The sequence below is a fragment of the Delphinus delphis genome, chromosome 16 (assembly GCF_949987515.2).
Source record: "Delphinus delphis chromosome 16, mDelDel1.2, whole genome shotgun sequence".
Classification (NCBI taxonomy): domain Eukaryota; kingdom Metazoa; phylum Chordata; class Mammalia; order Artiodactyla; family Delphinidae; genus Delphinus; species Delphinus delphis.
The window spans coordinates 40026129-40039934 of NC_082698.1; the positions used below are offsets into that span (position 1 = coordinate 40026129).

Here is a 13806-nt window from a genome sequence, read left to right on the forward strand (position 1 = left end):
ACAGCGCCTCCACAAAGACAGTATTGGTGATGAGAAAAATTAGAAGTAATGAACGGCAGGGCCCACTGCTGTCTCTGTGCTAGGCATTATGAAAAACATCATTATTGCATTTAAGACCATTAAATGGGCACTGTTATCGTTCCCATTTTTATAGATGAGGAAATTGAGGCTTTCATAAAGTGTGTATACCTTGTTTTGTAAAACTGAAGAGAGTGTGACTCCAAAGCCTGAACTCTATTCTTTCCAAGGTTTCAAGATTCCTATTCACACACTTACTAAGCAACTCATCTGTTCCAGCCACTCAGTATAAAATGGGGAGCAAAACTAGCCATGGACCCTGCCTTCATAACGTTTAGTGGAAGGAGGATAGAGCCATTAACCGACAAATAAATGCATAGATTATAAACCGTGATAGGTACTTGGATGGAGAGGTACATAAGGCCATGGGAACAGATAAATAGGGAACCCAACCTAGTTAATTCAGCATGGCATCCCTGAGGAAAGGGGCACCTAAGCCGAGATCTAAAGGGTAAGCAGGTGTGAACTGGTCAAGGAGTTGGAGAGGAAGTTCCTAGCTTAGGGAAGTCTTGGTAAGAAGAACTCATGACAGGAAGGAGATCTTGTGTCCAGTCGTTTAGAGGAGCCAGTTTGGCTGGAAGGTGGAGGATGTACGGGGGGCATTGGGAGGATCATACTGGAAATTGAAGAGACTGAAATAGAAATTTTAGGATCAGAAGTGAACTTTGTATGGTAGGTAGATTAAAAATATACAATAATCAATAGGTTTTTTCTTTAATAGCAATAACCAATGAGAAACAGAAATGGAAAAGGAATGCCATAAGAGAAACTGATAATATAAAACACCTAAGAATACTTTTTTAAAAAATGCTAGGAAAAAGATTAAGTGAAAAAGATTAAGAAAGATTAAGACATAAAACTCGATCTGAAAACAGGGGAGTCATGCTGTGCTCTTGCAAGGAAAATTAATATAATCAGAAAGTTCTTCTGAAATCAATGTAAAAATGTAATACAACTCTACTAGAATCCCATTGTGGGTTTCTTTAGATGTGGAAAAATGATTTTAAAATCTTTATGAAATATGAGTGCTTAAGAATATCATCAAGATATTTCTGAAAAAGAATTTTGGTAGGGGAAACTGCTTTTCCAAATACTAAATACTAATAGTTACTACAAAGCAACTGTAGTGGTAGCAGCAGCATGTAGCAACAGTGAAAGACAAAAGGATCAATGGAAAAATATAGTTCAGAAGTATCTGTGAGAACTTAGTGTATTTTGAAAAAATAAAAATCCACTGGGAAAGTCTTTATTTTCAAGACGTTAAAGCCCGATATTAGAGACATATGATGTTTCAATTATGATTTTTAGATGGTTATTAACACCATATTATTTCCTATGTACATATCTCTGTAATGTATTTCAAACTTATATTTATCATTAATTATATTAGAAATTTTACCTTACTAGGAAACAGTGTTTCAAGTATAACTTAATGTTTCCATGACAGTGGTACTTTTAAATTTTTAGTAGCTCAAAATGAAATGTGAATGTTAATTTACCAAATCCACCTTTGACTGCTGGATAAGATGAGATACCATGGCAGATTTATAAAGGTTTAAGAGGTTGATAGATATTCCTGCAGTGACCATTTAGATGCTTACAAAGGAACAGTATATACATATTTCAATCAGAGTGATTAAGATTTGTTGAATGTTCTTGAACAGCCATAAGCTCTGGTGTAGGTGAATAACTGTTTATTATAAGTTGCCAAAAGATTGGTCACATAAGTACAGGGTCTCCAAAGTAAGAAAATGATTAAAACAGGTCCATTATTCTCAGGGTAATAATGATAAATTCATACACGAATGGGTTAGATACTCAAGTTCCCAGAATTATATCTTCAGGTCTTTTAAAAAGTTTACCTATTCATGTTCATTACTGTCTTTATCATCATCCAATTAATTCATTAATTCCCCAACTAGCATAGGGAATGGTGATACAAAATTTTGTTTCATTTGTGTAAGTGAAAATTAAGTTTGAAAATTATAACCAGTAGATTATAATTGTAAGATTTGTGTGATAAATGACAAGAGTAATATGGTTCCTCAGGACAAAGAAATTTGAAACATGAACAAAGCTTAAACCTGGAAGTGCAAAACTCAGAAGAGTACACATAATTTAATATGTGTCTTGAATTAATCATAATGAACACTTTTCTTTGATTTTAAAGGGTGTTTTACTTCAATCTCTCTCTATTTTTTTGTATAGGGAAGATGTCAGAACAGCAAACGTAATTGCTGCAGAAGCTGTAACCTGCCTTGTGATTGACAGAGAGTAAGTGCCTTGCTTTCTTATGCATATTGCACACTCATATCAGTGACACACATAAGTTCCTGGAATTCGACATCGCTTCATGGAGCTATTAATACCTGTTTTATATCTTTTTATTTAAAATGAGTTCTATATTTGATTCGTATTCCCTGTTATTCTTGGAAGTGGCTCACTCTGCCATTCCAACTTTGTGATCTTTAACAAGGTATTGTAACCACTGTGAACTTCACCTCAGCTCATTTGGGAACTGGGGATAATGCAACATCATAGAGATATCATGAGGATTGATGAGAACACATGAGAAAAGCGTGTTCATTGCAGCTCTATTTACAATAAGCAGGACATGGAAGCAACCTAAGTGTCCATTGACAGATGAATGGATAAAGAAGATGTGGCACATATATACAATGGAATATTACTTGGCCATGAAAAGAAATGCAGTTGAGTTATTTGTAGTGAGGTGGATGGACCTAGAGTCTGTCATACAGAGTGAAGTAGGTCAGAAAGAGAAAAACAAATACCATATGCTAATACATATATATGGAATCTAAAAAAAAAATGGTTATGAAGGACCTAGGGGCAGGACAGGAATAAATATGCAGATGTAGAGAATGGACTTGAGGACACGGGGAAAGGTTAAGCTGGGACAAAGCGAGAGAGTGGCATGGACATATATACACTACCAAATGTAAAACGTAAAATAGATAGCTAGTGGGAAGCAGCCTCATAGCACAGGGAGATCAGCTCGGTGCTTTGTGACCACCTACAGGGGTGGGATACGGAGGGTGGGACAGAGACGCAGAGGGAGGAGATATGGGGATATATGTATATGTATAGCGGATTCACTTTGTTATAAAGCAGGAACTAACACGCCATTGTAAAGCAATTATACTCCAATAAAGATGTTAAAAAAAAAAAAAAGAAAAGCATGTGTCCAAGTGGTCTTTACCCAGGAGACACTTGACCAAGGCTATTTGTGTAAATTTTTTAAAATAATAATTAGTAGTATTTTTCAATTATATTTTATAATTTATAAAATATTTATAGTATATTTTATAATAATTATAAATTATTTTATGTTTATATAATATAAATTTATTATTGTTACTAGGAAATGGACTATTCCTTGAGCATGTTTTAGTTTTCTCCTCTATTCTCCCACCCCCAAATTTCTAAAATAGAAGCATTTAGGAAGACACTTTTGGAGAAAGCATCAGTTCTACACATAGACATATTTAGGGCCATTAAAAGTTTGTTCAGTGATGCTGTTCCCTGTTCCTTTCGTTTATTCTGCCTTGCTAGCCCCATTACCTGAATGCTTTACAGGTTAAACTACAAATATCAGATTATTGACTCTCCAATAGCCTGAGTAAAATGCATGTCTACTGTCTGGAAGCAGTCCTCCAGATGTTTTCTCTTTGCTGTGTATGTGGATACATTTATCACAAAAGCCAAGTGCCTGACCCAGGAGAAGAACCATAAAGCATCCATTTTAGTGGAGCCATTAGAGCTAGAATAGGCTGTGAATGTCAGTGTGGAATGAAACTGAGGGGCAGATATGATCAGTTCAGAATGAAGGAGTTGAATGTTGAGCTCAGGGGCCTCTGGACGTAGAGGAATCCCACTTGATTCACAGATCTCACTTTTGCATGCCCCTCTGTGCTGGATCTCTAGAACCAGAGCAGTGGCATCATTGCAGAATGATAGCTATATCCATGAATATTTCTGAAACAGATATTCTTCATCTGGTTCCCAGAAACAACAATTACCTGTTCAGTCTTTTTTTCATTTGACTAACGTTTTTCTGAGGCTGTAGCACATACGAGGCATTGTTAAGGGCTGTGAGAAGAATCAAAGGAGCAGCACAGATCCTGGTTTGGGGGGTTAGCTTCTAATGGAGGAATTGTGGCATTTATACAAATAACCGTCATGCAAAGCAGAAGGCAAGAATGGTCCACAGTGTACTGTGGGAGTCCAGAGAAGGGAATTGACTGCTTCTGCGGAGAATCAGGGAAGTCTTCATGGAATAAATGGTTTTATTAGATAAATCTGTAAGTATAGGAGAAGCAAGATAAATAGAGTGAATAGCATAAGCAGTACTCAGAATAGGACTATGAGCCATTTCTACTGGCTCCAGGGAGGCTGTGTAAAGGTAGTTGGAGGAGCTGTGACAGAAACGTTCACAAACATGTAGGGGCTGGTTCACCAAGATTACCAAGTGGTGGGAGAAGGGTGACTTTGACAGTTCTCTGCAGCCAGATAGTGTCACTAGAACACTGAGAAGGCTGTGTAAGATGAATTAGAGGGAGAGGGTAGAGACAGAATATCTGATTGGCAGTCTGTAAATCCAAGTGGTGATCATGAGAACATTAATGGGAGAAGTACATTAGAATGAAGAGGTAAACCCAGAGGGCTTAACACTTGACTGAATGTGAAGGCTAAGGGAGAAATTAGGGGTGTAATCAGGATTAAGAAGATCTAGAAGGAATGTTGAAAAAAAAATTAGTTTGGGAGGCATAATGATTTTTCACTAAAAATATAATGAATTTGACATACAAGTTGGACACTCAGGAACAGATGCCCTGCAGGAGGTAGAGAATATGGGACAATAACTCATTAGAGTTAACTTAAAATTAACTTAAAAATTGCTGACATCGGGCTTCCCTGGTGGCGCAATGGCTGAGAGTCCGCCTGCCGATGCAGGGGACACGGGTTCATGCCCCGGTCCCGGAAGATCCCACGTGCCACGGAGCGGCTGGGCCCGTGAGCCATGGCCGCTGAGCCTGTGCGTCCGGAGCCTGTGCTCCGCAGCGGGAGAGGCCATAACAGTAAGAGGCCCGAAAATTTCTGGAAATAGTGAAAAAGAGGAAAGAAAGAAAATTTGTAGAGGTGTAAATAAGGAAAGTTATGGGAACTTGGATGGCCTTAATCTTGCCTCTATAGCATAAAGCAGGGGAATCTGGTGAGGGAAGAAGTGACACTGGGGCTGAGGGTTTGCCAGCTGATTGGGGATGGATGGGTAACCGTATCAGTTTATATCTCTACAGTCCTTTGTAATTTATGAATTTCCACAGGTATGAGATCCCACCTGGAAAAAAGATAGGATGTTTAACAAAAAAAGAAACTGAAACCCATAAAAGTTTAATAACGTGATAAGGTTTCGTGGTAAATAGCAAGGCCCAGATTAATCAAGTCAGAGGAACAAACTGATGGGACATTGTGAGTCATCTAGTGCAGGTTCTTCACTTTGGTTAACTGAGATCCCGAGAGATGAAGGAGCATCAAGTAACATCACATACATACATTTGATCTCATCCATTCTCTTTTCTCAAACCTAGTCATATATAGTGTGCTGTGGGGAGTGTATGGACTCTGTCAAATAAAGCTCAGTACTGAATATTTACTGCACCATGTTACGAGAATATGGGCAAGTTATTTAAATTCTAAGTCTCAGTTTCCCTATCTGCAAAATGGGATATTGTCACCTAAATTATAAAATTGGTTTGAAGATCAAACAATTTAATTCATATCAAGGTCCATGCACAGCACAAGATGTGTAATAAGCACTCAATAAATGTGCCCTTCCTTTTCTTAGAGAAAGTATTGGAATCCCTTGGATGTAGCAGTTTTTCTCTCTAATCAGCATAAGTTTATCTTCAGGGGTATACACAGAAAGGATACCTTGAGGGAGGTCTGGCTTTAAACATAAATATAGACTTGAGGATATGGGGAGGGGGAAGGGTGAGCTGTGACAGGGCGAGAGAGAGGCATGGACATATATACACTACCAAACGTAAGGTAGATAGCTAGTGGGAAGCAGCCGCATGGCCCAGGGATATTGGCTTGGTGCTTTGTGACCGCCTGGAGGGGTGGGATAGGGAGGGTGGGAGGGAGGGAGACGCAAGAGGGAAGAGATATGGGAACATATGTATATGTATAACTGATTCACTTTGTTATAAAGCAGAAACTAACACACCATTGTAAAGCAATTATACCCCAATAAAGATGTAAAAAAAAACCCACATAAATATAGAGAAGACAGCTTGAGTCTAGGGCTCAAGAGGTGCATTTCTGTGCTCACGAGAGGAGTTGGGCTTCTCACCAAATGATGAATTCACAGCTTAAAAAATCAAACTGTAACTGAAGGATCTTCTCGTAAGCCTGCTGCTGGTACCAAATTTATGGCCAATTAGGGGAGCACCAGGGCTTCATCCCATGCAAACAGATGGCAGATGTTAGAACTGTCAACAAAAGGAGCTTCTTTCAAAAATTTACAACTGAGGTACCATGTTACATAAGCCAGTGATTATGCTTTATCATTCCAGAGGGACAGCAAAAGAACATTATTGTAACTAATCATGCATGTCAGAATTTTTTTAAAAATTGCTCATTGACAAACTAGAAAATGATAAACAGATACATGGTTTTCTCAGGAAGCATTCTCTGAGGATGGGTTTCTTGCAGCATAGTCATTATTTTAATAATTACCCAGTCTATCTGCAGTCTTTCTAAAGCTCATGAAAATTGACATAAAAGAATATTAATCTAACAGAACAACCTATTTCCATTAATAAAGTTCTTGAATATATAAAACACAACTAAGAATATTTAGCATCTCTTGTTTTGGAATCCATGAAAAGAAATAAATATAAAAGTAACTATATCATTGTGTTCCTTCATCAGTTATGCAATGTTTACTTCTTCATTGGCATGGTAAGTTGTTAAGGAAGCTAGGAGTTCACGTAGGATAACTTATTTGTTGACATGTTGAGAACCTTTTTAAAGACAGTAATATAACTACTAGTAAATATTCAAAGAGTTACATATTTTCCCCAGGAAATTAAGATCTAAGTTAGAGTCTCAACTCTATCCCTGATTTATTGTGTAACCTCCAAGATGTAGCCATATGGGTTATAAAAATTGAAACACTTTCATACTGGTTGGTAAATAGCAGTAGTCTGAGCTCCCTGTGTGTTTTTCCCACCCCTCTGCTGCCTGGTGATCTGATTCCTGTGGCCAGGAATCTCCAGATCTCTCCTTGATCCAGCAACTAGAAAGGAGCGTCTGGCATACATCAGGACCAGTGTCCATTCTGATTGGTCAATTCCTGTGTCATACTGGCAACTAATTATTTTGACTAGTAATGTCAAGCTAAAATGACAGTTTATCACCAGGAGTTTTCAAGCTTTTGTTTTACTAAACCCATTGTTTAAATAAAATAAATTAGAAAGAAAACAGGAACCTTTTTTGGCTGTCAAGAGAGTAAGACCTCTTAGTCTACCCAGGAGTCTTCCCTGTCTCCCTCCAAATCACTCACTCCACATGATTCTTAAGGCCCTTCATGAGACCCCATGAGTCATTAAAATGATTTACAAACCATGTATGACTAACCCTTACCTTTTTGTGACACTCTGTGATATTTAATCATACTTTGGAGCCAGTTATGTTATTGAGACAAAGTCTGGGGGATAGAAACCAAGAACTAGCCTAGAGGAAGTGCAGTGTACTGGGGCATAAAAATAATGAGATTAGGAGGGAGTGTCAAATACCAGATTATTGGGCATTGGAAATGGCAGTCTTAGAAATTAAGGTATCTCTGTAGATCAGAAAAGCCTAGGTGACTCTGGGTCAAGTTTTTACCTCCTAGAGCTAAGTTGACTTGTGTGTAAAAGACATATTCATACCATCTATTTAAAAGAGTAGCAAGACTGTAGCATAGCCACTAGGCTAATGATTAGGAAGCAACTCATAGGTCTAAGGCTGGTCCCAAAACCTGTACAAAATAGAGTAGCAAATAGGTTACCAAGAAAGATTGGACATAGAGAAAAAAATCACTGGAATTGGTAAACTGAAGACTACTTCTCAACACCCAAACTGGAGCCTAGAGCCAGACTAGGAAATTTTAACACTTATTCAGAATAAAAAATGAATGCCTGCTTCCTGTGTCAGTTACTTGGGCTACTGAGATGAACAAGACACGAATTCAATACAGGTTTGAAAACTGAGTGTATAGGACCAGCTCAATTATATTACATTTATGTTGCTGTTGTTGTTTCTTTACCAGTAATGGTAGCAAACCCTCCGTCTGTCTATTCACCCTGTCCTCCACATGTAGCCTGTTTCTAGTACTAGTTTCCGGTTCTTTAGCCACATCTGCCATCAGTCTCCAAGGATAGTGCTTCTGATCCTGGCCTCTACCCAGATCTCCTCCCCGCCTTCTTGCTTATGGTAGGTTGGTGCCTTCCTCCATTCCCCTTTGCTGTGGCTTATTTAGGTGCTCAACTCCAAGTTGAAAGTAAAATAAACAAAAATACTGAAGCCATGCTCTGGGCTCCGTAGAACAAGCAACAGACCAGCCAGGCAGGAGCCAGGGAAGTCATCTATATCAGGACTTAGGATGTCAGAGGAGATGGAAACTTGTGGAAAAATAGTATTTATCCAACCTCTCTCAGGGAGGGTGCTATAGATGTTTCCTGGCTAAGGCTTCTGCTCAAGAAGGAACAGATGATCACTAAACTTCCCCACAAAAATGGTGGGTTGTATTAAGTGCAGGAGGTTTATTTTCTGAGTGAGGTATGTAAGTATGAAGCCATAGCTGCATGACGTAAACCAGGGATAGGAAAACTTTTTCTGTAAAAGGCCAGAAAATCAATATTGTATGCTTTGTGGGCCGAATGATCTTTGTTGCACCTACACAATTCAACCGTTGTAATGTAAAAGCAACCGAAGACAATAGTAAATAAATGAAATGTCTTTGTTCCAATAAATCTGTTTATAGACAATGATATTTGAATTTCATATTATTTTTAGAGGTCAAGAATATTATTCTTCTTTTGAAACTTTTTTGTTCCTGCCACTTAAAAATGTACAAATTATTCTGGGATTCCCTGGTGACGCAGTGGTTGAGAGTCCGCCTGCCGATGCAGGGGACACGGGTTCGTGCCCCGGTCCGGGAAGATCCCACATGCCACAGAGCGGCTGGGCCCGTGAGCCATGGCCGCTGAGCCTGCGCATCCGGAGCCTGTGCTCCGCAACGGGAGAGGCCACAACAGTGAGAGGCCCGCGTACTGCAAAAATAAATAAATAAAAATAGATAAATAATTTTTTTTAATGTACAAATTATTCTCAGCTAATGGCCATACAAGAAACAGCAGGCTGAATTTGGCCTGTGAGCCATAGCTTTCTGACCCCTGACTTAACCAATATTCAAGAATTGAGTGCTGCCCCCAGTGGTCCTATTCTGATCTTCCTCCAGGTTGTGCTGAGCCTATCTTTTAAACATAACAAATACACGCAGAACACTGGTTTGACGTGCCTTCTGGTGTTGGTCCTCCCAACGCCACCTGTCAACTTGCTTTCCCCTCACTGACACCTTCACCCTCCAGTTCCCTCATCCTCTTCGCTTTACTCTTTTACACACCCCACACACACATACACGCTTTCTTCTTCGTCTTTTTTTTTTTTGGTCGTGCTCCGTGGCATGCAGGATCTAAGTTCCCCAGTCAGGGATTGAACCCATGCCCCCTGACTGCCAGGGAATTCCCTGATCCCTGTACTTCTTAATTGCACTCCTGCATTCTCAAGGACTTCGCTTCAGGCTTTTCATTAATTTAGGTAGTAGCCAATTAGAGATTAAGATGATTCTCTGTGAGTTATTTGCATTTTGATGACATACCCCTGAACACTGAAAAATCATGAAAATCCAGAAGATTTTAGAACTTCAGGTGTCATGGAAGGAGAGGGGAGGGACCGTATGGGAAGAATTTGGTGACAGCAGAATCTTTCCAGCACCGTTCTCACCCCACAGTTCTAACCAGGTCAGTCTCATGAAGGCCCATGCACCCAGTGGTGTGTGCCCCACCTAGGTCACCTGTGTCTTTGTCTTTTTATAGCTGCCATTCTGGGTCCACATGACAGGACTATAGGGACTCCACATGCCACATTGCCTGTAGTCACATTACTTAACTGATAGGGTGACAAATTTAAAATATTTCACAGCCTCAGCCTTTCCCACGGTCTAAGTATATTTTATTTTGGTTCATTTTCCAGAAAGAAATCTGAGGCGATGTGAGGATATTTGCAGGATGAGCATGAGAAAACAGGTGTGACTGGTGTCAGTTGCGATCATTTGGGCTTGTCTTTTTTATGGAGCTGTTATCGATTGGTGTGCTTTACAAAAAAATATTTACTAATTAAGAGAGATAAAATGCAGAAGTTTAAAGAGAGTCGTTAATATTGGTTCAGTTTAATAATGGGAGTTGAATTATAGCGTGCCCTGAGCAAGCATGATCTAACTACAGAATAAGCACATAGCCACTGGAAAAGGGTTATAATCCAGAGATAGTATTCATGGTTTAAACTCATAGAAAGGGAGGAATGGGACTGCACTTCATCACGTGTGCCTTTTCTAATGCTTTAAAATCATAGACCCTCCTCCTGCTGCAAGTCATTAGAGAAATTATATATAGCATTACTGACTAGGGAGCTCATTGAGAAGGTCTGGTCCCTTGCTTCATCTACCCAAATAAAACTTACTGGTTACTGGCCTTATGTCAGCCACTCAGACATCTAATATTTGGGGAGTTTAGAGGCAAATGTGTAAATATTGCACTACCTATTTCTATCCCTGTTGTATGGATAATTTCCAGCTCTCATTTGTTGTGTCCCAAACTCACTGAGGTTCTGACAGTATCCTTTGGTAACCTGGACTCTATTCAAACTAAAAGAAGTCCAATGTCATTAATATGTTGGTAGAGCATTAATCAAATTTAGCACATTCTTTTGTTTAAAAAAATTGTTAAAAATTTTTTCAGATGATGACCAGATTAGTCAAAAAGCCATAGCAGAAACTTAGGAACTGTGGAGACAAGGGGTAGTCACAAACCCCAGGCCTGTAAGAGAGCACGCAAGGAAAACACTCATCTTCTCCCATCCCTCTCTCCACCCTCCACCCTGCCCTGCTGAGACTAAGAACTAGACCTTGTTATGGGGAAAGGTTTCTGAAACTGGATATTATTGACATTTTGGGTCAGCTAGTTGGTTTTTGTGGAGGGCTGTCCTGTGCATTGTAGAATGCTTGGTAGCATCCTGACCTCTACCCACTAGATAGAAGTAGCACTCCCCGACAACCCCAATGTGACAATAAAAAGTGTCTCCAGATACGGCCAAGTGTCCCCTGGGGGAAAATCACCCTTGTTGGGAAGGACACAGCCATGGCTTGCTAGATGGCAGTAAAGTGCTCTGATGCCATGAGAGTAGAACTTGTGCCACAAGGGTTCCAGGGAAAGCTGTTCATAACAAGGAAACCACCTAAGGGGAAGTGTGCTGGGAAGGCTGCTGGCTGCTTAGTATTGCTGGCCTCCAAGTACTGTAGTAGCCATACACTGGAGAAGCCACAAGAACCTACCAAGCTGACTGGAGCCAGGAAGCAAAATACCTTATTCTTGCAATATCTCCCCAGTGCCCTCTCCTGGCAAAGTTTCAGTGCCAGTTGGCAAAGAAAGAAATTTAATAGCCCAGATCCATTTTTATAGAGCAGTCAAAAGGGTGAATTTAGAGCTGACAAGCAATAAATAAGTCAATAACCAGTATAGATTCTAAACCAAATCCTATTCCAAGGTCCAGAGCTATAAAGATAAATAGCAAAGTCTTTGCTTGCCTTGGAGTAACTCCTGATCAATACAGATGCATTAAAAATCATGAGATACTGCCATTTCAGTGTGAAAAGTAAACTTGGGGAGAACTGAAGAGGGAGAAATGTGTTTTGCCTGTAGCATCCCAGAGGACTTGCTGGACAAAGTGATATGTGAGTCAAGTCTTTAAGTTTGAGTAGGAATTTTACAAGTGAAGAAGGGAGGATAAATACAGCTCCTGCTGAAGGAAGGACGTACACTAAGATGAGGAATTTGGAAATGTCATCGTACAGTAAAAAGTGGAATATGGCAAGAAAAGAGGATTTATGGGTCAAGGAACTGGACAGTAAACTAGACAGGTGGTGTACTGGGAGATACAGTTGGAAAGAAGAGATGGGGACACATTATAAAGAAATCTCCTAATATCTCAAACTAAAAGAATATGATTTTATCCTCTGGGCAATGAGGAACCATCAGAAGACAGTGACTACTGCAGTTTGTATTTGCTCTTGAAGGAAGGGAGTGGAAGATCGATTCCAATGGGATGAACTCAAGCAGGGAAACAAACTACTGGGAGACTACAGCGACAGCCCTAGCGGTTGCTCACTAGAGTTTAAGAGTCTAAACTTCAAAGCAGATTTGGGGGAATAATTAGATGTGAGAGGTTAAGAAAGAAGTGCTTCTGTCTTGGGAGATTTGGTGGATGTCTATAATAGACCAAAAGTATGAGAGATAGAGCAGGTTGAGGTGAAAGTAATTGGTCGATCAGTTAAGGATATGTTAAGTTCAGACTGTCTAAGTGGTGTTGAGATATTCAGATGGAGAAGTCCACTGACAGAAATGAGTTGTTTTATTTTTTCCTGACAATCAGATGATAAATAGAAATTGACGATGATTTCACAGTTCAGCACTTTAAAAATATTGCAATCACAGCTTTGGTTTTGTTAATTACGATTGTTTTGTTTTACACCAAGAATAAATAATTCATTTTCCCCATTAATTCTTAAAACCTTTCTATATTTCCGAGGCTTGCTTTTTTTTTTTTCCATCAGATGTTTTAAAAACTGTTGTTTAGAGACTCAGCAATGCCTTTGGAACTATAAGCCAGTTGTGTGAATGAATAAGAAAACTGTGAAAAATTTTTAATTTTCAAATCTGAAAAATCAGTCTTAATTTTTTCAGTTAAAAAGGTAATAGTTGAAATTTCATATTTGAAATTCTCTTTAAAAGTTTTCTGAGTCCGCCTGCCGATGCAGGGGACACGGGTTCGTGCCCCGGTCCGGGAAGATCCCACATGCCGTGGAGCGGCTGGGCCCGTGTGAGCCATGGCCGCTGAGCCTGCGCGTCTGGAACCTGTGCTCCGCAACGGGAGACGCTACAACAGTGAGAGGTCCGCGTACCGCAAAAAAACAAAAACAAAAACAAAAAACTCAAAGTTAACTACTGTTAAGATTTCAGTATATTACCTTGAATAGTGACATCCCACTGCCTAATTTTCTTTCCTACTTTGTCCACATACAGGGGTAGCATAAATAATACATATATACACACATACAGATGGATAGGTATAGACAGATAGATATACAGAGAGATAAATTTGCCCTGTCATTTACTGAACACATGTGCCAATCACAAAGCTAGTTGAGATAGATAGATAGCCTGATAATAGGTATACACATACATACATACATAGTTACTCTCACAAACATGAAAAGAATATTTTTATCCTCTTTTAAAGGTAAAGTTGGCTCTAGAGAGCTGAAGTATCATGTCACAAAACAATATGGCTTATAAGTAGCGAAGTAGTGTTTGAACCTAATTCTCT

At 39.4% G+C, this 13806-nt stretch overlaps 1 protein-coding gene across 1 annotated transcript in view; it reads left to right on the forward strand.

Annotated features, from left to right (window-relative positions):
- Positions 1 to 13806, forward strand: part of LOC132439843 (cGMP-dependent protein kinase 1) — a 1104652-nt gene that overhangs the window by 973595 nt on the left and 117251 nt on the right. The window contains exon 8 of the mRNA XM_060034572.1: positions 2287 to 2352. Within this exon, the coding sequence (XP_059890555.1) occupies positions 2287 to 2352 (66 nt within the window). The remainder of the gene's footprint in view (positions 1 to 2286; positions 2353 to 13806) is intronic.